The sequence below is a fragment of the Saccoglossus kowalevskii genome, chromosome 7 (assembly GCF_978046115.1).
Source record: "Saccoglossus kowalevskii chromosome 7, keSacKowa6.1, whole genome shotgun sequence".
Classification (NCBI taxonomy): domain Eukaryota; kingdom Metazoa; phylum Hemichordata; class Enteropneusta; family Harrimaniidae; genus Saccoglossus; species Saccoglossus kowalevskii.
In genome coordinates this window covers 37912231-37937063 of record NC_140647.1, presented here as the reverse complement: position 1 = coordinate 37937063, position 24833 = coordinate 37912231, and the positions used below count along the sequence as shown (strand labels likewise).

Genomic DNA, 24833 nt, shown 5'->3' with positions numbered 1-24833 from the left:
TAACAGTTGAGTTGATAGAAACATTTATAGCCACCACAATATTGGGTTTATAACAGTTGAGTTGATAGAAATGGTTATAGCCCTCCACAATATTGGGTTTATAACAGTTGAGTTGATAGAAACATTTATAGCCACCACAATATTGGGTTTATAACAGTTGAGTTGATAGAAATGGTTATAGCCCTCTACAATATTGGGTTTATAACAGTTGAGTTGATAGAAATGGTTATAGCCCTCCACAATATTGGGTTTATAAGAGTTGAGTTGATGGAAACGGTTATAGCCCTCCACAATATTGGGTTTATAACAGTTGAGTTGATAGAAACATTTATAGCCACCACAATATTGGGTTTATAACAGTTGAGTTGATAGAAACGGTTATAGCCCTCCACAATATTGGGTTTATAACAGTTGAGTTGATAGAAACATTTATAGCCACCACAATATTGGGTTTATAACAGTTGAGTTGATTGAAACAGTTATAGCCCACCACAATATTGGGTTTATAACAGTTGAGTTGATGGAAACGATCATAGCCTCCCACAATATTGGGTTTATAACAGTTGAGTTGATAGAAACAGTTATAGCTACCACAATATTGGGTTTATAACAGTTGAGTTGATAGAAACATTTATAGCCACCACAATATTGGGTTTATAACAGTTGAGTTGATAGAAACAGTTATAGCCCACCACAATATTGGGTTTATAACAGTTGAGTTGATTGAAACAGTTATAGCCCACCACAATATTGGGTTTATAACAGTTGAGTTGATTGAAACAGTTATAGCCCACCACAATATTGGGTTTATAACAGTTGAGTTGATAGAAACAGTTATAGCCCACCACAATATTGGGTTTATAACAGTTGAGTTGATGGAAACGGTTATAGCCTCCCACAATATTGGGTTTATAACAGTTGAGTTGATAGAAACATTTATAGCCACCACAATATTGGGTTTATAACAGTTGAGTTGATAGAAACATTTATAGCCACCACAATATTGGGTTTATAACAGTTGAGTTGATAGAAACAGTTATAGCCCACCACAATATTGGGTTTATAACAGTTGAGTTGATTGAAACAGTTATAGCCCACCACAATATTGGGTTTATAACAGTTGAGTTGATTGAAACAGTTATAGCCCACCACAATATTGGGTTTATAACAGTTGAGTTGATAGAAACAGTTATAGCCCACCACAATATTGGGTTTATAACAGTTGAGTTGATAGAAACAGTTATAGCCCACGACAATATTGGGTTGAAATCAGTTGAGTTGATAGCCCTGAACAATATACCTTTTCACCTGCCATCTTGCCTGTAGTGAATATTACTAATATTGTCATTATTTTTATATACATTACCTTTATTGTATTTATCAATACCCCTTTGTGGATACGATTACAATAAAGTTATTATTATTATTTACTAATATAAAAGATATGTATGACATCCCTATGTACTAGCTGTGTGGGAAAGTCTTTATAGAAAGTCAACCTCAATACAGTGGTATCTATATATGAGTGTTCCACAAGTGAAGTATACAACCTTGAAATTCACAGAACCAGGCTGGTTTTGACATACATTAAGTAATTCCAATACAAACATTGACTGCAGCTAGCACTGTCTTATCCAGCTGTGTAGGGATTACACTCATCAAGTCATCTTGTCCTAGATTTTTTATGAATTCAAAACACGATGACTTAATGCATTTGGATAATCATTGTGAAAATTAGAGGAATTGTGTATTTCTATTGAAAATTCAAAAGTTGTTCTAGTTATACAAAATGTATAAGGTACTTAATTCATTGATGATGATTGTTAGTTTATTAAAATCTGCTCTGATCACAACCCCAAACAGTGATCTTTATATTCCTGTATGCATCTCATCATAATACTGAGAATAACATGGCTAAACAGATTGGAGAATATTTATAATATTTTTGCTATTAGATGAGAGTAAACTGTTCTTCTGACTTTATTTATATATATTTAAATCTTAGCATTCGATAAATATATACCAATAGAGACTACAGAATTCTAAATTTCTTCACCAAAATTTTCCCAGCCAAAACATAAAGCCACATCTGTGATCAAATCATTAATTGCAGACTACACAAAATTTGATAAAAGAATAATAGACCATATGTTACATGAGAAGAGAACAAAATACTACATAACGACAGAGATGGGATTAAATAGTCACAAGTTGTGAATTCATCTCTTTACCTGGTACATGCAAAGTGACCACATAATCAATTTCATGGTTGAATATTATGGGATACTTCTTTCTGGATTAACAGCTGCAGTCAACATTTAGAGGAAGCATTAGAGCGCCATCTAGTGTTGAAAGTGGATCATTCATTCATTTCACCTGCATATACTTATGACTCACTAAGAAATACAAAGTTGCAATAAATTTTACTTTCTCAGAATTTCAAAGTTGTACTTTCATGATTAGTTATTCTTTACCATCACAACCACTTTTTAATATATACAACTTTCCTATTTTTGGCACATGTACCACTATTACAGATTTCACAACATAATTTTTTTAATATATTTGTTAATCACATATTTCAGTCACTATAGTAACAAGATTGAACTCCACATAAATTGCTGAATATAGTATAAATTTGTCACTGTACACATTATATTATAACTATGGAGACGAGAAAACTAATTCATAGCATTCAACTATTAAGGACATTTTATATCAACATTAAAATATTCATAACTACTAATATATTCATTGCATAATTCTTTTTTTTTTTATTTAAACAATATTTTTATTTCGGTTCAATAATATAAACATACAACACAAAATATTACATAACATAGTGGTATAAGGAAAGAAAATTAAAATTAAGAGAAAGAAAATAAGAAGAAAAGAAAAGAGAAAAAAAATGATTTGGTATAACATCTAAATTTACCCATTATCTAACCAATTAGTTAATGGTTCCCATTTCTGATAATGGATAAGCTCTTTGTTTTTGTTTATTGCGATTTGTAGTTCAATATTTCTATTTTCCCTGATCCAACTTTTATATGCGTATTTTGTTGAATGAACCTTTTGAACCCTACAGGTATATACATATTTTTTAAATAATAAAATAAAATGATTTAATAATATATTTTCCGGTTCACATAGACCTATAATAATATTTTTGACATTACAAACAAAATTGGCAATAAGATTGCAATCACTTTGCAACAGTCTCCACAGTCTCTTTACAAGAATACAGTTAACAAATATGTGTTCTAATGTTTCTTTTTCTTTTTCACAAAAAGAACAGTGGGGGAATTGATTATATATACAGTTTTACATTAGTTGTTAAAACTCTGTGTAGAATTTTGTATTGGAATGCTCTGTGGAGATTGTTGTCTTGAAAGTTAGTTTGAAAATTACATTTTGTTTCATCCCATACAAATGTTGGAAGTCTATGGCAATATTTGGCTCTTCAATAATGTTTTCACACAAAGATTTATACACCTTTTTGCTCGTCAGTGTATTAATTGCAACATACTTAGAATTCCATTTGACTTTGTTTTGAAAATCACACCACTTATGGGTATTAGCATGAATGTTCTCTCTCCAGTCATCTGGTATTGCAGCGATTAGGCCTTGAATAGTATGGTATTCTGTCAAAGTGATACCTTTTATCTTCCAAAATTGCCAGTCATGAAAGTTTCCATAGAAATCGATTAGGTCTATTATTCTTAATACTTTTTTTCTTGCTAAACTTTTCAGATAGACTGTACGAAAGCCAATTTTTAAAAATCTATTGTTCCATAATATTTGTTTATCAATTTCAGATGTTGTTTTTGGAGTGTATGATGTCAGAGATGACCATTCCCGGATAATATCATAATAAAAGGGTGGGATTTGATTTTCAAATTCTGATTCATCATAGTTGCAAAAAAAAACATGGTCCCAAAACTTTTTCAATAGTCCCTTCAATATATCCTTCCATCTGGCTTGGCTATCAGAAACAAACAGTTTCACCCACATAATCTGTTGTGCTTTAAAAAAAGAGTCCACCTCAATCATATTTAATCCACCCCTTTCAATATCTGAAATAAGGATGTTTCTTTTAATTTTATCTTTTCCATTCCAAATAAAATTGTAAAAAATACTACTGTAGAATACTTTATTTTCGCTTAGAATTTATTTTCGCTATTTTCGCTGAAGGGATGATTCCGTGAAAATAAAATCCAGCGAATATACTTTTTTTCCTATATTTCACATTAAACTCATCAAAAATCAGTGAAAATAAATTCCAAGCAAAACGCCCAAAAAGCCTGTTCAGCGAAAATTTATTCCAGCGAAAATAAAGTATTCCACAGTATTGATTTTTTTTATAATTGATTTTGGCACTGAAATCATTGATGCTAAATATATGAATTGGGAAAGGCCAAAGGTTTTAAGGATCTGTATTTTACCAATTATTGAGAGTTTTCTTCTAGACCATAATGAGCATACTGACTTCAGACTGTTAATTTTCTTTGAAAAATTTTCCTCAACAGACATGTCAGATGCATAGGTAAAAAAAACTCCCAAAATTGTTATTCCATTCGACCATTTAATATTTATTTTCTCTTTTGGTGTGTGACCAGACCCCAACAAAAGTGCCTCAGTTTTATCCTGATTTAGATTTAATTCTGAACATTTTCCAAATTTGTTAACTGTATTGAAGAGCGGTATCATTGGGGTGGGCTTAATTGTACAGGTTATGTCGTCTGCATACATTACTAAATTAATACATTTTTTAAAAGTACCAATACCATTTATAGTTGGATTATTTCGAATACTAATTGCAAGTAATTCCACTACTGTTATAAACAGATAAAGGGATAAGAGGTCTCCCTGCCGCACACCTTTTGCAATGGGAAAATAACCAGTTGACCTTCCATGATTCATCACGCAAGAAGAGATGCTACTGTAAAACGTTTTTACCCAATTTATAAAGAAGTTACCAAAATTAAATACCTCCAATATTTTTATCAGAAATTTGTAATCAATTGCTTTAGAGGCTATCTTGACATCGGTATTAATGAGGGAGATTGGTCTATAGTTTTCAAGGAATGTTTTATCTGTGCCTTTTTTAGCAATCAGGATTATGACCCCTTGTCTTTGCGACTCTGTTAACTGTCCCTTTCTATGAGAGTAATTTAAGCTATTGAGTAAATGTGAACTAATAATGTTCCAAAATGTTAGATAAAATTCAGCTGACAAGCCATCATTACCAGGTGTTTTATCTCTTGGTAATAAGGTTAAGGCTCTAAAACATTCATTCAAAGTTAGTGCTCCCTCACAAGACCGCTTTGCTTCCTCACCTAGGCAAGGGATGTTAGTACTATATAAAAATTGTTGAGCGCCCAGTTCTGATTCTATCAAATGATCTTTCGCATACAGATTTGAGTAGATTTCTCCAAATGCAGAAAAAAATTATTACTTTTTTCTCCCAGTTTGTAATGATTACATCTAGATCGTATAATAGAACCCTGTAATTTATCATTCCAGATTTTTTCTATTTTCAATTTTGTCTCATGATATTGTACTGTTTTAATTTCATTATCAAGATTATTTTCCAAGTCCTCAATTAACGATTCCACTTCATGAAGTTTTTTGTTTTTTTCTTGAGCTTTTGATTTTGAATAGGTCATTGTAAAACGTCTTATTTTATACTTTAGATACTCCCAAGAAATCATTGGGTCTTTGCCTGAAAGCTCAGACTCCCACTCCTTGATTTGATTTGATAGCTTTAGGAAATAATTTCTATCTTTACACAAAGAATTATTAAATTTCCAGTAGGGCCGACCATGTCTGCCCCATGATTCACTTTGAATACAGAGAGTAATAGCGGAGTGATCTGAGCAGATGGATGGTTTGATTTCTACTGACTTCACACGATCTTGTAGGGTATCAGAAATGAACCAATAATCAAGACGGCATTGTATGACAGGAGATTTTTGTCTCCATGTGAAGCGTTTGCTGCTTGGATTTTTTTAGTCGGCCATTTTGAATCTTATCTGAAAAACAAAATTATTTGCATCAAGGTCCCATAATGTCTAATGTATATACCAAGTTTGAACAAAATCCATCTGTAAATAGCCGAGAAATGGTTGATTTTTAGGATTTTTTAGCACAAAAATGGCCACCATTTGGCCATCTTGAATCAGATCGTAAAACAAAATAATGTGCATCAAGGTCCTATAATGTCTAATGTATATACAAAGTGTCAACAAAATCCATTTGTAAACAGCCGAGAAATGCTTGATTTTGATGATTTTTAGCACAAAAATGGCCACCATTCGGCCATCTTGAATCAGATCGTGAAACAAATTGACGTGCATATGTATAATATCATGTATGATGTATGTGTCAGGCATTTCTAAGATACAGGTCCGGACGCACGCACAGATGCATGCACGCACGGACACACGGAGGTCAAAACATAAGTTCCCGTTTTCGGACTGCGTCCGAACGGGGACTAAAAATATTTTATCATTCCATTGTTTTGTCCACTGCTCTTCAACTTCTTGAGAACTATAAGTCTCTTGCAGCTTAATAATTACGCATTTTTTGGGTTTCAACTATGTAAATAATTTGGTTCTCTCTATATTGTTTCTAATACCCCTCACATTTAGTGAGAGTAATTTAATTGAGAGATCATTCATGGCAAACTTTATTCAATGCCTTAATTGGTTTACAGTATACCAGATCATAAATAAAAAAACAATAAAAATTGAAAGATCGAAAAAGCAGAAAAAGCAGGTGACAAAATTGCAAAGTTCAGTTGCTATGGTAACAAGACATATAAATGTTCTCACGTTTTTCATTATAACAACTTTTGATGAGGATTGTCTGATTTCAATTTCAATGTAGCACTTTCATGAAAGTCAACAATATTGGCTTTTGTATACATGCACATAGCAGACACAGGGATACAATGACATAATGTTGCATCACTGATCAACGTGACAAAAATAAGATTCAGTTTTACCAAATACAAGCAGACTGGCATGTTTGTATTTTTCACCATGACAACATCAGACTTCTTACTTATACCAAATTCCCAGTTAGTCTTGTTTTAAGGTTACCAACAAGGTACATTCAGGAAAGTGGTCTACAAAGTATCACATGAACATAAGATGCATCCATCGATTATACACACTCTCCTCTTTCAAATATAGAACTAGATATTTCAGTACATAGATCAACAAATGATTATCATATTTTACATCATATCTATATAAATTCTTAGTCAGTGGTAGAAGGATTTTATTACTACATTCAGCCTACTAGACTGATATTTTGAAGAATGGCTAACATATTCATTTCATTTCTTGCAGTCACAATGTTGTGAATGAACGATTACTTTCAACTATTGATTCATTAATTTCAATACTATTTTCAATTATATTCATAGAATAATCTCCATAGGTAAACGGTAAACACAAACAAATTAGTGCCAAGAATAAATGAATAATGTTTTCCATTTCATTGAATTTCAAGAAGCCACAATTATCAAAATGAAGATGTAAGAAACAGAGATCAAGTGTATGAAAGATTTAACTACCAGGGTACCTCATAATTTAGAGATTCAACTACCGGGGTATCTCATAATTTAGAGATTCAACTACCGGGGTACCTCATAATTTAGAGATTCAACTACCGGGGTACCTCATAATTTAGAGATTCAACTACCGGGGTACCTCATAATTTAGAGATTCAACTACCGGGGTATCTCATAATTTAGAGATTCAACAAGACATGAAATGTCACAGTCTTCGTTATTTGATTATAAAGTACAGGTAGTACAAGGAACATCTGCAAACAGGTGAATAAATATGTACTTTTTGTGGGTACAACTCATCATAAAGTGATTTCCCATAATCTAGTTTTGTACTGACAACTAAAAACTTCCACTGATCCATGTTCAGAATCTCAGAGTACACAAGTGCAACAAAACTATTTGTCATACATGTATACTTGCTCAAGAAACTGCATTCATAAATCTGAGTGAACCTTGATGTACATGACTTCTTTGTTAATCAAGTCTTAGTATATTACCAGGACCTGAGTTTGTTTCAACATCACCACTGGGCATCAGAATCATTCTCATGTTGTCAAATACAATTTGTTATTAATACAGTAAGGTTTATTAAAATGTATTCATTGTACATAGAACAACATCTGTTAATTTAAACAATTGTAAAAGCTATGTTTTCAGAGCAAGTACATGTAATAATTAAGAAAGCCAGTAGTGATAAAGGTTGGTCTGCTCATAACCTTCAATGAAGAAGTAACAATAATTGTTCAAAGTCGTTTTAGTGCAGTGATATTATTGTATTTCAATCATTATTAATGGGTATAAAATACTGTAAACCATTTAATTTTCACTTCTAGATATATTCAGGATTTTATGAAATTTGTGTACAACATTTCAATAAAGTCCCTGACACTCCATGTTGTAGGAACCCAGAAAAAATGCCTTGCGAAATTGAAGCAGTTCACAGCATCACTGTAAAAAAAAAAAAAAAAGTTTAAAATGAATATTGTCCAAGATATACACATGTGGGTTCATAAGACATACCGGTATGTACCAATCTGAGTGGTTCTAGAGATTAGTATCACAAGATTTTACTCTCCGTGATTCAATAACAGCCCTATGTATAACGCTGTGTTGATCAGGCGAACTAATTGACAATGGCCCTACAGGTATCGCTATGCAATCACAGTAGTTTTGTATTCTTGCATTTCGACCATGGAAAAATATTTGTTTTTGAGAGTGGCCGGGTTATTAGAAGAAAAACAGAAACAATTTTTTTTAGTATAAATTCTAGTAACTGAAATGCAGGATTGAAAAAGAACAAGACAATACGCAGGATTGATAAACCTTCAGCGAGCACTCCTGAAATTTCAGATCATTGGTACCATGTTTTTTATTGCTCAATCACTTGACCCTGTATGGCACAAGATCGCAAGCTTCTATCATAAAATTGGGTTATTTATTTGATGCAACGAAACATGCATTCACAGCAGATGGAAATTCGTTTGATATGTTTTCTGGATTTTTGTATTCAGTTTTCCATTTCAACCACCATCATCACTTAGTAAGCTGAGATCGCACATTGGGATACTGACTGTGCATAAATGTGCAGTGTAGTGCCACCAGAAGACCGATTGTTTGAGAATATTTTGCACCATTACGCCATTTCAAATATTATATTAATTCACAGACAACAAAATAAAGATTTTCAATAACATATAAGTTTTCCCACAATTGATGATTGTATGGCAATTACATGCCTTTGCCAGTTTTACTTTGGAAGAAGTTGGAAACATAACAGAAAAGGGGCTACATGGCTACATCTTGTTTTTTTTTGAATTTTAATCAAGCATGATTTTATAATTTTTTTTTTACAAATGTCTATTTTAGAAACAAAAACAATAAATGTGTAGGTAGGCATTTTAACAATTGCACAATTAATATTGGATGAAAACGTCAATACCGATATAAATCATTCTGTTCAAACAATTAAAAATAAGATCACATTTAATTTAGTCAGTTTTCATAATGAAATACATAATACCATGTACTTATAAATTTGAATAAGGTTCAATGGCCTTTTCATTTAGTGCCAGTTTATACACCATAAAACCTCTGGTTTAGGTGTCACACTCAGAGAAGAGTGAAAAGCCTTTGGTTCATAGGCACTGCGAAATGTTGGAATTGAATCCCCCCCCCAAAATCACATAATGTAATATGCATTATTTTTTTATAATTTTGTTGATAACGAAAGTAAAGTATGTTCTAAAAGAAGTTTCGAATAAATACAAACACGAATACATTGCTTAGTGGTTAGTACCGGTAGCAAATGATCACGGTAGCACAATCTGGTCATTCTGTGTTTCGCAAGTGAATAACTTACTTGTTTTCGAAGTATTGCAATTGTTGATTATTATTCAGTAATGATTATAATAACGCACAAACAATTAATTCGTTGAATTTTTATGAATTGGAAGTAATATTCAACTTAGTTTCATCGTAAATGAATGATTTCGGTCGAATGTAAATGCTCGATACCATACAATATCCGCCATGTTCCCATTTACACGTGGCTCATTTAAATATGTTAATGACGGTTCAGTGACCTCGTGGTGAACGCAACGCGGTAGTAGATTTACTGATGTTCTGGCAAGATCTTTATGCTTTGATTTTGACGGGGAAAACGGCATGATTTTTTTTTTTAATCCAAAAATTAGTTGTTTTCAAAAAATAAACTGAGCATTCAAAGAATAATTTAACATTGTTCACAGAAATAACAGCTCATTGTCGAAACAAAGCTTACCCATTCAGGCTATTCACAATAACATCATACTCTTGGATATCCAAAATATTTAAAAAAAAAAACTGCCAAAAAAACGCCGGGCGATTTCATAGTCTGTTGCAGACTACTCGACCGACCGTCCATACACGTGTTGTCACTGTACATCCGCCATGTAGAATCGCAGGAGATCGGCAAAATCTTTATTACAACTAACAGTTTAATGCTCACAACATAAAAAATACGAATATAATCATAGGCAACCTACTATTATATAATGAATAAATTGATCGATACGGGGACACCCCCCCCCCCCCGAGTTGTGGATATTTCGGAAATCGCGACACAAGCAAAAGACCGGATAACGATTTACCGTAGTTGAAAACTATGTCCCCCATGTACAATAATTTGACAGTTTACGAACTAGTTTCGTAGATTGGAGACAATTGTTTGCTTTTTTGGCTTTAGAATATAAAGCTGGCAATCATCATAATATTCACGTCCGTAGGTCACGGAATGTACACCAATCGTACCCCAATATACATTCAATTTTGTTGAAACTGGAGGACTTACCTTTGCAAACACGTCTCTTATACCGCCTTCTTGAAGTTCTTGAAATCAAATAAAGTTACTAGTTCTTCTAGTAACTAGTGAACGAGACCACTGAGCCGAACAGAACACATGTATAAACAGTACTATAATAAATTGCACGCAATGGAGAAATCACGTGCCGTAATAACAGCAGCGTTACTCACAGATCTAATCTACTGTAAAATATTTTATTTCTGCTGGATTATCATTCGCTGAAAAGACTTTTTCTGGGTGTTTTGTATTGAATTTATTTTCATTGATTTTCGACAAGTTGACTGTAAAATATAAGAAAAGGGTATATTCGCTGGATTTTATTTTAACTGAAACATTCCTTCAGCGAAAATAGCAAAAAAATGTTGCAAGCAAAAATAAAGTATTTTACAGTAATTAATTTATTCTGAGCATGCGCAGACGTTTTGTCAATGTTGCCGGGAGAGGTAATTTTTGATGAAAATCGTGAAAAAGACCCACTTGGGATTTTTAGATCTGGGAAAAAAATTACGTGCATACTCAGCAGAGACTTGTTCATCAACCTGCCAAGTTTCACTGATATCTGCTGTAGAATTTCTGAGAAAATGTTGGAGACGGAAAAATGGACATAACCTGAATTATAAAGTCCCCTTTTCAGGCTGCGCCTGAACGGGGACTAACTACCGGGGTACCTCATAATTTAGAGATTCAACTACGGGGTACCTCATAATTTAGAGATTCAACTACTGGTACTGGGTTTTTAAATCGAGCAGGTTACAAGCATCGCTGGCATGGAAATACTAAGCATATGGTAATATTATCGGCCCACGTATTTTATTAATATAAAAATCCATAAGTCCAATGCTGTATACGAATTGTTGTTACATGAAACAATGTTGTAAGAGTAAGAGTCGTAATTTTCGAAAGTACGAGTATTATGACTCGTCCATACATTTCACTTACGTTTGTTACACTTGAATAAAGTCTACCACATGAAAAGAATGTTATTTACTCATTGAGGTCATTGCTCATTGCCGCACGTAATTCAAACACATGGATATTAGAGTTCAGTTGAAATGTACGCGGATAATGCGATCGAAGTGCGCTGCGAGTTTATTATAGAACAAGTCATGAATGACACTGCCTTCGCTAGTTGTCATTCTAAAGTTGCATGGACATAAATTGGCAAACGTGATTTCTATGGCATTTTCAAGTTTATAGCACTCTCCATCCAGGTCAGCATTATTCTCAGCAAGGAAACCAGATAGCACCAAACCAGTACAACAGGTAAAATAACAAGGAAGTGTACAAATCAGATCTGCAAATATGTAGAGTCAGTGTTGTGTCTGTTTGGATAAACTAGTTTGTGGCCCTGGATTAGTTTCAATATCTCTAAAAAGGACAAGATTACTTCTCATACGACAATGATACAAATAAAGTGCAAAAATCCATAAAAATATTATCAAGTTTTTATTATCATACATTAATATTAACAAATCGTGTGAAATTTTATGTACAGAGAAACACATATTTATGCTTTGGTTGACAGAACTTCTCAAAGTAAAAAACAGAGGACTTGCAAAACTTTATACAATTGTCAGACACGCAGTGAATAGTACCGGTATGTTTTTGTAATACATGCAGTTCCAGTGGCTTTGCTTTCTGAGAAAAAAAAATCTGGCTATGCACCTGAAAAAAAACAAAAAAAACATTTAGCCCAAAGTAAGCAGAGGTTGTAGCATATGTGCTCCCATTGGCTGATAGATTTAATTAAAAAAGATATTTGAGTCTTTTTAGTATGAAAAAATATTACTTAATAAATTTATACCAGCCAGAAAAAAATTGCAGTTCACACTGTACTTTTTTAAACATGTTCTACCAAAGTCTAGGATGAACTAATTCAACAGTCTGTTCCCACTCTACAAAGTTGTCAAATTAATATTTACGGGATTAAGAATGTGCAAAAAGCCACTTGAGCTGAACCAAATGGATGCCAAGCTATCAAAAGAAATAAAAAATCAAAGAAAGCTTAGAAAGAACTCCCGTGTGCTGAGAGTATTGGAGACACATTAAAAATTAATTTAAAATTACTTGAATTTGATATGTTGATGGAAACGCAGAAAACTAATTATGCAAATAAGATAACTAATATGAACAGATTTAAGTGTAAAACTAATAAGGTCTGCACAATGTTATTGTACCAAGTTTCATTGAAATGTGATTAGAACCAAAAAATATTAATTATTATGCTAATTAGAGAATTAATATGAACAGATTTTAACCCAAAATTAATCAGGCTGTCTATTGTCCTAGAGCAGTTATTTACCATGTTTTATTCAAATGTGATGATCAATACTTGAGATATCAATATTAATTAATTATGTTAATTAGGTGATTGAGAAGCATAAATATTTACCAAAAACTAATATGGTGTATAGTCCTAGGTTCATTGAAATGTGATGGGTACTCTTTAAAAGTTTCATTGAAATCCAATGAGTGGTTTTTAGACATCAGTGCAACAGCCATAGAACAGCAAAAAATTAACTAATTATGCAAATTAGGTAATTAATAGGCACAATTATTTATCCCAAAATTAATCAGGTCTCTGCATAGTCCTAGAATATCTATGTTGCAAGTCTCATTGAAATGTGATGATTAGTACTTGAGATATCAGGTGAAAAGCTGAAAATTAACTAATTATGCTAATAAAGTGATTAATATGCACAAATTTTAACCCAAAATTAATCAGGCTGTCTATTGTCCTAGAGCAGTTATTTACCATGTTTTATTCAAATGTGATGATCAATACTTGAGATATCAGTATTAATTAATTAATTATGTTAATTAGGTGATTGAGAAGCATAAATATTTACCAAAAACTAATATGGTGTATAGTCCTAGGTTCATTGAAATGTGATGGGTACTCTTTAAAAGTTTCATTGAAATCCAATGAGTGGTTTTTAGACATCAGTGCAATAGCCATTGAACAGCAAAAAATTAACTAATTATGCAAATTAGGTAATTAATAGGCACAATTATTTATCCCCAAATTAATCAGGTCTCTGCATAGTCCTAGAATATCTATGTCGCAAGTCTCATTGAAATGTGATGATTAGTACTTGAGATATCAGGTGAAAAGCTGAAAATTAACTAATTATGCTAATAAAGTGATTAATATGCACAAATTTTTACCCAAAAACTAATTAGGTCTCTGCACAGTCCTCAAGTAACTATGTACCAAGTTTGATTGAAACGTGATCATTACTACTCAAAATATCAAAAGCTGAAAATTAATTAATTATGCAAATTAGGTAATTAATATGTACTGATATTACCCTAAAAACTCTCAGGTCTGTACAGTGTCATATGACATATATGTATCAAGTTTTATAGAAATGTTATGATTAGTATATGAGATATCAGTGGAAAAACCGAAAATTGATTAATCATTATGTAAATTAGGTAATTAATAATATTAACAGATTTTTACCCAAAACTAACCAAATCTGCGCATTAGTTCAGCACATCCATGTTTCATTGAAATCCAATGAGTGGTTCTTCAAATATCAGTGGAACAGTCATAGAACAGTTTAAAATCAGTTAATTATCATGCAAATTAGGTAATTAATATTCATAGATTTTTACCCAAAACTAATCAAATCTGCGTATTGGTTCAGAGCATCCATGTGCCAAGTTTCATCAAATTACAATGAGTGGTTCTTCAGATATCAGTGGAACAGTCTTGGAACAGCTAAAAATCAGCTAATTATCATGCAAATTAGGTAATTAATATTCATAGATTTTTACCAAAACCTAATCAACTCTGCGCATTATCCCAGAGCATCTATGTACCAAGTTTCACCAAAATTTGATTAGTGGTTCTTGAGATAACTGTGGAACAAAAAAAGTGACATACATACATACATACAGACATACAGACATACAGACAGGGTAACTGCAAAGACTCCCTTTTGTGCTTCGCACACGGGAGTCAAAAACTATTGAGAAAAATACAAAAAAATACATTTAATATAAAAGCAGATAGAAGTGCATAAAAAACTAATCAGCAGAGGTAGTGATCATGTAACCTAAGTGTATGTCAAATTTCCTTTGAACTGGATTGCATTGTCTCAGATTGGCTGCTAATTTGTATATCAATTTGCATACTAATTAAAATATTGTAGTTGTATTAAAATATATTAAATAATATCCGAAGTTTTGAAAAAAAAAATTATGACTATTAAGTCAACATCATTAAAATTGAGGATTGCGTAAATTTGAACCCCTCCCTAATATTGTTTCACATATCCCTTAAAAACATGGTCTATGTTAAATCCATCTCAATCGAGGTCCGTAATTTATTTTCCTGCTCATAATGGAGATAAATTATGGTAGCTAAACATTGAAATTGCCACCCTGACTTCAGTACCAAAATAAATAGCTGATTGGGAAAATGTGTCTCTGTTGACAGAGGTCCGATTTACCAATAAACTTCAACACCGCATGGAGCGTAGAGGTCTCGGTCACGAGTGCAGTAACGCACTCGGTTATCATATTTACGGTAATTTAAAAGCGATGATAGATTCATTGATATTTAATTACAGTACTTTTCAATTTCATCATTGCTTTCGGTTGGCCGAACTTGACTTGTGTTTTCTCGATAATTCTAGTCTAATATGTCGTCACGAAACCAAGTTTCAATCTGCTAGCAGTTGCCAATGAACACCGGCAACAGCAATCGTACATAACAGAATCATGATCAGCGTGTTCTAAACTTTTACGTTTTTATTATTCCAGTATTTTATATGCCAAACGTTATTCCCAAGCCTCCTAAATGACGAGATAAACTTTCGATTTACACGTTTCATAACCAGTTCTTGAACTAATAGCAGGACTGTTTTTCTGGCAAAGTGTGACACTGTGCGATCGCTAGTTTCTCACTAAAGTCAGGACACAAAAGGATAAATCAAAGTTCATAATAAATACCATAAGCACAGTTTCTTACCTTTGAGATAGAATTTAATCTATGTAAGCCTTGTGCAAAGAAAGATACAGTCCGTTATAAAATATCCTCAGACGAAATCGCCGCCGATTTCTTCAGCGGTTAGACTGGCGCATGCGCAATACGGTATGCCAGTTCTCTTGCCAGATGTCGTTAAAACTCGGATTTTTCCGGCAAATTTCGGCACTTGTACTAGTAAAATGTTGAAAATCACAGAAAAACACAATGAAACTTTGGCGAATCAAAAAAATACTTGGCGTGCATATGTATGGCATGGAGAATTACATTTGCACCAACTTTTAAAAATTGGACAGAGCATATCAAGTTATAAGAAGTAAAAGACGGACGAACGGATGGACGAACGAACGGACAGAACCCAATCTATAAGCCTTCGGCAGACTTCGTCTGCGAAGGCTCAAAATTTAACATTACGCATGATATTGTATGTTATTGTATGGTTAATATTACATATTCACTTTATTTCAAGTCGGTAATATTGAAATATTCACAGACCCAATAGCCCGAGCTAGTGTCCCAACAATAATAAAAATAACTTAGTTTGCGTAATTATTATAAAAGCAATACATTGCAAAGTTGAAATACTTAGAGCCCGTGCAATACTGTAAACATATTTGCGTTATTAGAAAAGCAGCACACTAAGTAAACAATGTTGAAATATTCAAAGCCAATACAGAGTTGGATACAAGTTGTGTTATTACAGTACCGCCGGATATAATAACAAATTTACGAGATCGAAGCGCGGACCAAGAAAGAAAAGGGTTGCTAAGGTAACGTGCCAGTTCAGTGCGAGACTTGGGGTCAAACTTCGGTCAACACACACTTGATGTCAGCATCGCCGCGTAGCAAGTTTCGCAACGTACTTGAAGTTCAATTGTGCCCCAAAATGATGTCGACGATCACTCAATTGTCACAGCGCATGTTGTACCAAGTCCATGATACACCCCGTTTCGACTTTGGCTTGCTTTTCCTTCTTAGTGCATGTTCTTGTTCACGTAAATGCGACCTCTCACCAATGTATTAAAACATTTTGAATTTATACTTATGCGTGATTATATTTGGTCTACGCGAAACATTAATCTTTCTAAACATTTTCTGAGACCATGCATGATATATATTCACAAAATAATGCGATCATATTTTATATTATGTTGATCTCTACGTCTTTCTGGATCGTTTTGTGATTTTATTCCAAGGCTCAGGCAAATAAAATAATGTCAACTATTATAGACGAGTTTCCTAGCTTTTGGCTCAGCCAAACTGGTTTAATTTTTCATTAGAACTTTGTGATCCTTATAATTTATCAGTTCTTTGTGTTCATTAATGGTCTTGACAATAAGTGTGAATTGCTGTGCGAGCCCACCGCGGAAAACCGCGGTCAGCCGGCGTCAGGGAATCTATGCATAAATTTGCATAAAATGCGGTCGACCAGTGAGCACCCACCACCACCGCGGTAATGACCGCGGTGCACCGTCCGTTTGATTTCCTACTCTTCCCTAATCTAGTATTTTAAACAAACAGCTTGACTCCTATTTCTGGTTGTAAAATAATTACTTATGATATTGCAGTGAGAATATTTGATTTCAAAAGTGATTGATTTTGTAACCCACAGTGATGATCTCTCATTAAGAGTTTTACACATCTAAATGTCAGGATTATATATTACTATTATTCCAGTAATATGTGGGCATTGATCAGTGTGTCGTGGCCTTCATCACCTTGCTTATAATGTTTGTGGTGAATGCAAGTTAGTTTCATCAGTGTATCCTGCAGCCATAGTTTCTTGAGCAAAGTGAAAGTATTTGCCGTAAAAACACTGAAAATTATCACATGGACATCTGTTTAATTGACATAATTATAGTACACTTGTATGTGAAAAAATGCACCGTTGGATGTCTTAATATTCAAATATACAAACCAAAACATTCAACAATACAGTGTCAAAAATGTACTGTGACAATTCAAGAAAACTCAAATTTGGAAAGAACTATTTTACCTCATTTGCATATTAGCAGCCAAATGATTCTCATATGCAGATGAGTGCCTTCTATGAATTCTGATACCAGGAATACAATATTTATTTTAACTGAATGCTAAATACTCACTTTTCTCCCTCGTTTCTTTCGTCCCACTGATGAAAGAGGAGTCAATGCTGGGTGTCTTGGTCGCAATCTCCATGTTGGTGGCGATATTTGCACAGGCTCCACTTTGCCACTGTGTTCCAAACTATGTAAGTGTAAATTAAGTTCTCCTTGTGTCAATCCAAGTGATTGCTGTATATCTTTGGATGTGACCGTATGTCGCTGATCTTGTAAATATTCTAGCACATCCTGTTCCATATCTTAATCTGACAAGAGAATTACAATACAACGCATAATTAATTGGCCAGTTCATAAGCAGATTTTGTCTCATACCGCTATTCGGGAAAATATTTTCTTTGATTTCAGTGTTACTTTCAGACTGAACAAGCAAACACAGTAAATGCAGGTACTGATAAAAAAAAATCTTTGACAATCTTTGATATCACATAACACCACTGCAGTGCTGCCATAATCTTTGATGTCATATCACACCACTGCAGTGCTGCCATGATCTTTGATGTCACGTCACACCACTGCTGTGCTGCCATGATCTTTGATGTCACATCACACCACTGCAGTGCTGCCATGATCTTTGATGTCATATCACACCACTGCAATGTTGCCATGATCTTTGATGTTACGTCACACCACCTCAGTGCTGCCATGATCTTTGATGTCACGTCACACCACTGCAGTGCTGCCATGATCTTTGATGTCATATCACACCACTGCAGTGCTGCCATGATATTAGATGTCATATCACACCACTGCAGTGCTGCCATGATCTTAGATGTCATATCACACCACTGCAATGTTGCCATGATCTTTGATGTCATATCACATCACTGCAGTACTGCCATGATCTTAGATGCCATATCACACCACTGCAATGTTGCCATGATCTTTGATGTCATATCACACCACTGCAGTGCTGCCATGATCTTTGATGTCACATCACACCACTGCAGTTCTGCCATGATCTTTGATGTCACATCACACCACTGCAGTGTTGCCATGATCTTTGATGTCATATCACACCACTGCAGTACTGCCACGAACCTTGATGTCATATCACACCACTGCAGTGCTGCCATATTAGATGTCATATCACACCACTGCAATGTCGCCATGATCTTTGATGTCACGTCACACCACTGTAGTACTGCCATGACCTTAGATGTCATATCACACCACTGCAGTGTTGCCATGATCTTTGATGTCACGTCACACCACTGTAGTACTGCCATGACCTTAGATGTCATATCACACCACTGCAGTGTTGCCATGATCTTTGATGTTACATCACACCACTGCAGTACTGCCATGATCATAGATATCATATCACACCACTGCAGTGCTGCCATGATCTTTGATGTCACATCACACCACTGCAGCGCTGCCATGATCTTTGATGTCACATCACACCACTGCAGTACTGCCATGATCTTTGATGTCATATCACACCACTGCAGTGCTGCCATGATCTTTGATGTCACATCACACCACTGCAGTACTGCCATGATCTTTGATGTCACATCACACTACCGCAGTGCCAACATAATCTTTGATCTCATATCACACCACTGCAGTGCTGCCATGATCTTTGATGTCACATCACACCACTGCAGTGCTGCCATGATCTTTGATGTCATATCACACCACTGCACTGCTGACATAATCTTTGATGTCACATCACACCAATGCAGTGCTGCCATGATCTTTGATGTCACATCACACCACTGCAGTACTGCCATGATCTTTGATGTCACATCACACCACTGCAGTACTGCCATGGCCTTAGATGTCATATCACACCACTGCAGTGCTGACATGATCTTTGATGTCACATCACACCACTGCAGTACTGTCATGATCTTTGATGTCACATCACACCACTGCAGTACTGCCATGATCTTAGATGTCACGCCACACCACTGCAGTACTGCCTTGATCTTTGATGTCATATCACACCACTGCAGTACTGCCATGATCTTAGATGTCATATCACACCACTGCAGTACTGCCATGATCTTTGATGTCACATCACACCACCGCAGTGCCAACATAATCTTTGATGTCATATCACACCACTGCAGTGCTGCCATGATCTTTGATGTCACATCACACCACTGCAGTGCTGCCATGATCTTTGATGTCATATCACACCACTGCTCTGCTGACATAATCTTTGATGTCACATCACACCAATGCAGTGCTGCCATGATCTTTGATGTCACATCACACCACTGCAGTACTGCCATGATCTTTGATGTCACATCACACCACTGCAGTACTGTCATGACCTTAGATGTCATATCACACCACTGCAGTGCTGACATGATCTTTGATGTCACATCACACCACTGCAGTACTGCCATGATCTTTGATGTCACATCACACCACTGCAGTACTGCCATGATCTTAGATGTCACGCCACACCACTGCAGTACTGCCTTGATCTTTGATGTCATATCACACCACTGCAGTACTGCCATGATCTTAGATGTCATATCACACCACTGCAGTACTGCCATGATCTTTGATGTCACATCACACCACTGCAGTGTTGCCATCTTTGATGTCATATCACACCACTGCAGTGCTGCCATGATCTTTGATGTCACATCACACCACTGCAGTGATGCCATGATCTTTGATGTCATATCACACCACTGCAGTACTGCCATGATCTTTGATGTCACATCACACCACTGCAGTGTTGCCATGATCTTTGATGTCATATCACACCACTGCAGTACTGCCATGATCTTTGATGTCATATCACACCACTGCAGCACTGCCATGATCTTAGATGTCATATCACACCACTGCAGTACTGCCATGATCTTTGATGTCATATCACACCACTGCAGTACTGCCATGATCTTTGATGTCATATCACACCACTGCAGTACTGCCATGATCTTTGATGTCACATCACACCACTGCAGTACTGCCATGGCCTTAGATGTCATATCACACCACTGCAGTGCTGACATGATCTTTGATGTCACATCACACCACTGCAGTACTGCCATGATCTTTGATGTCACATCACACCACTGCAGTACTGCCATGATCTTAGATGTCACGCCACACCACTGCAGTACTGCCTTGATCTTTGATGTCACATCACACCACTGCAGTGCTGCCATGATCTTTGATGTCATATCACACCACTGCTCTGCTGACATAATCTTTGATGTCACATCACACCAATGCAGTGCTGCCATGATCTTTGATGTCACATCACACCACTGCAGTACTGCCATGATCTTTGATGTCACATCACACCACTGCAGTACTGTCATGACCTTAGATGTCATATCACACCACTGCAGTGCTGACATGATCTTTGATGTCACATCACACCACTGCAGTACTGCCATGATCTTTGATGTCACATCACACCACTGCAGTACTGCCATGATCTTAGATGTCACGCCACACCACTGCAGTACTGCCTTGATCTTTGATGTCATATCACACCACTGCAGTACTGCCATGATCTTAGATGTCATATCACACCACTGCAGTACTGCCATGATCTTTGATGTCACATCACACCACTGCAGTGTTGCCATCTTTGATGTCATATCACACCACTGCAGTGCTGCCATGATCTTTGATGTCACATCACACCACTGCAGTGATGCCATGATCTTTGATGTCATATCACACCACTGCAGTACTGCCATGATCTTTGATGTCACATCACACCACTGCAGTGTTGCCATGATCTTTGATGTCATATCACACCACTGCAGTACTGCCATGATCTTTGATGTCATATCACACCACTGCAGCACTGCCATGATCTTAGATGTCATATCACACCACTGCAGTACTGCCATGATCTTTGATGTCATATCACACCACTGCAGTACTGCCATGATCTTTGATGTCACATCACACCACTGCAGTACTGCCATGGCCTTAGATGTCATATCACACCACTGCAGTGCTGACATGATCTTTGATGTCACATCACACCACTGCAGTACTGCCATGATCTTTGATGTCACATCACACCACTGCAGTACTGCCATGATCTTTGATGTCATATCACACCACTGCAGTACTGCCATGATCTTAGATGTCATATCACACCACTGCAGTACTGCCATGATCTTTGACGTCACATCACACCACCGCAGTGCCAACATAATCTTTGATGTCATATCACACCACTGCAGTGCTGCCATGATCTTTGATGTCACATCACACCACTGCAGTGCTGCCATGATCTTTGATGTCATATCACACCACTGCACTGCTGACATAATCTTTGATGTCACATCACACCAATGCAGTGCTGCCATGATCTTTGATGTCACATCACACCACTGCAGTACTGCCATGATCTTTGATGTCACATCACACCACTGCAGTACTGTCATGACCTTAGATGTCATATCACACCACTGCAGTGCTGACATGATCTTTGATGTCACATCACACCACTGCAGTACTGCCATGATCTTTGATGTCACATCACACCACTGCAGTACTGCCATGATCTTAGATGTCACGCCACACCACTGCAGTACTGCCTTGATCTTTGATGTCATATCACACCACTGCAGTACTGCCATGATCTTAGATGTCATATCACACCACTGCAGTACTGCCATGATCTTTGATGTCACATCACACCACTGCAGTGTTGCCATCTTTGATGTCATATCACACCACTGCAGTGCTGCCATGATCTTTGATGTCACATCACACCACTGCCGTGATGCCATGATCTTTTATGTCATATCACACCACTGCAGTACTGCCATGATCTTTGATGTCACATCACACCACCGCAGTGCCAACATAATCTTTGATGTCATATCACACCACTGCAGTGCTGCCATGATCTTTGATGTCACATCACACCACTGCAGTGCTGCCATGATCTTTGATGTCATATCACACCACTGCTCTGCTGACATAATCTTTGATGTCACATCACACCAATGCAGTGCTGCCATGATCTTTGATGTCACATCACACCACTGCAGTACTGCCATGATCTTTGATGTCACATCACACCACTGCAGTACTGTCATGACCTTAGATGTCATATCACACCACTGCAGTGCTGACATGATCTTTGATGTCACATCACACCACTGCAGTACTGCCATGATCTTTGATGTCACATCACACCACTGCAGTACTGCCATGATCTTAGATGTCACGCCACACCACTGCAGTACTGCCTTGATCTTTGATGTCATATCACACCACTGCAGTACTGCCATGATCTTAGATGTCATATCACACCACTGCAGTACTGCCATGATCTTTGATGTCACATCACACCACTGCAGTGTTGCCATCTTTGATGTCATATCACACCACTGCAGTGCTGCCATGATCTTTGATGTCACATCACACCACTGCAGTGATGCCATGATCTTTGATGTCATATCACACCACTGCAGTACTGCCATGATCTTTGATGTCACATCACACCACTGCAGTGTTGCCATGATCTTTGATGTCATATCACACCACTGCAGTACTGCCATGATCTTTGATGTCATATCACACCACTGCAGCACTGCCATGATCTTAGATGTCATATCACACCACTGCAGTACTGCCATGATCTTTGATGTCATATCACACCACTGCAGTACTGCCATGATCTTTGATGTCACATCACACCACTGCAGTACTGCCATGGCCTTAGATGTCATATCACACCACTGCAGTGCTGACATGATCTTTGATGTCACATCACACCACTGCAGTACTGCCATGATCTTTGATGTCACATCACACCACTGCAGTACTGCCATGATCTTAGATGTCACGCCACACCACTGCAGTACTGCCTTGATCTTTGATGTCACATCACACCACTGCAGTGCTGCCATGATCTTTGATGTCATATCACACCACTGCTCTGCTGACATAATCTTTGATGTCACATCACACCAATGCAGTGCTGCCATGATCTTTGATGTCACATCACACCACTGCAGTACTGCCATGATCTTTGATGTCACATCACACCACTGCAGTACTGTCATGACCTTAGATGTCATATCACACCACTGCAGTGCTGACATGATCTTTGATGTCACATCACACCACTGCAGTACTGCCATGATCTTTGATGTCATATCACACCACTGCAGTACTGCCATGATCTTAGATGTCACGCCACACCACTGCAGTACTGCCTTGATCTTTGATGTCATATCACACCACTGCAGTACTGCCATGATCTTAGATGTCATATCACACCACTGCAGTACTGCCATGATCTTTGATGTCACATCACACCACTGCAGTGTTGCCATCTTTGATGTCATATCACACCACTGCAGTGCTGCCATGATCTTTGATGTCACATCACACCACTGCAGTGATGCCATGATCTTTGATGTCATATCACACCACTGCAGTACTGCCATGATCTTTGATGTCACATCACACCACTGCAGTGTTGCCATGATCTTTGATGTCATATCACACCACTGCAGTACTGCCATGATCTTTGATGTCATATCACACCACTGCAGCACTGCCATGATCTTAGATGTCATATCACACCACTGCAGTACTGCCATGATCTTTGATGTCATATCACACCACTGCAGTACTGCCATGATCTTTGATGTCACATCACACCACTGCAGTACTGCCATGGCCTTAGATGTCATATCACACCACTGCAGTGCTGACATGATCTTTGATGTCACATCACACCACTGCAGTACTGCCATGATCTTTGATGTCACATCACACCACTGCAGTACTGCCATGATCTTTGATGTCATATCACACCACTGCAGTACTGCCATGATCTTAGATGTCATATCACACCAC

At 36.4% G+C, this 24833-nt stretch overlaps 1 protein-coding gene and 1 long non-coding RNA gene across 2 annotated transcripts in view; both read right to left on the bottom strand.

Moving 5' to 3' along the window:
- Positions 1 to 24833, bottom strand: part of LOC102806136 (uncharacterized) — an 82505-nt gene that overhangs the window by 44535 nt on the left and 13137 nt on the right. Inside the window, exon 2 of the mRNA XM_085501543.1 lies at positions 18024 to 18265. Coding sequence (XP_085357669.1) covers positions 18024 to 18257 — 234 coding nt within the window. The 5' untranslated portion in view covers positions 18258 to 18265. The remainder of the gene's footprint in view (positions 1 to 18023; positions 18266 to 24833) is intronic.
- LOC146740969 (uncharacterized) lies at positions 12354 to 15941 on the bottom strand. The gene is made up of 2 exons (XR_014929941.1): positions 15904 to 15941; positions 12354 to 12587 (listed from the first exon to the last, which is right to left on the bottom strand). It is a non-coding gene; the product is annotated as an uncharacterized LOC146740969 (long non-coding RNA).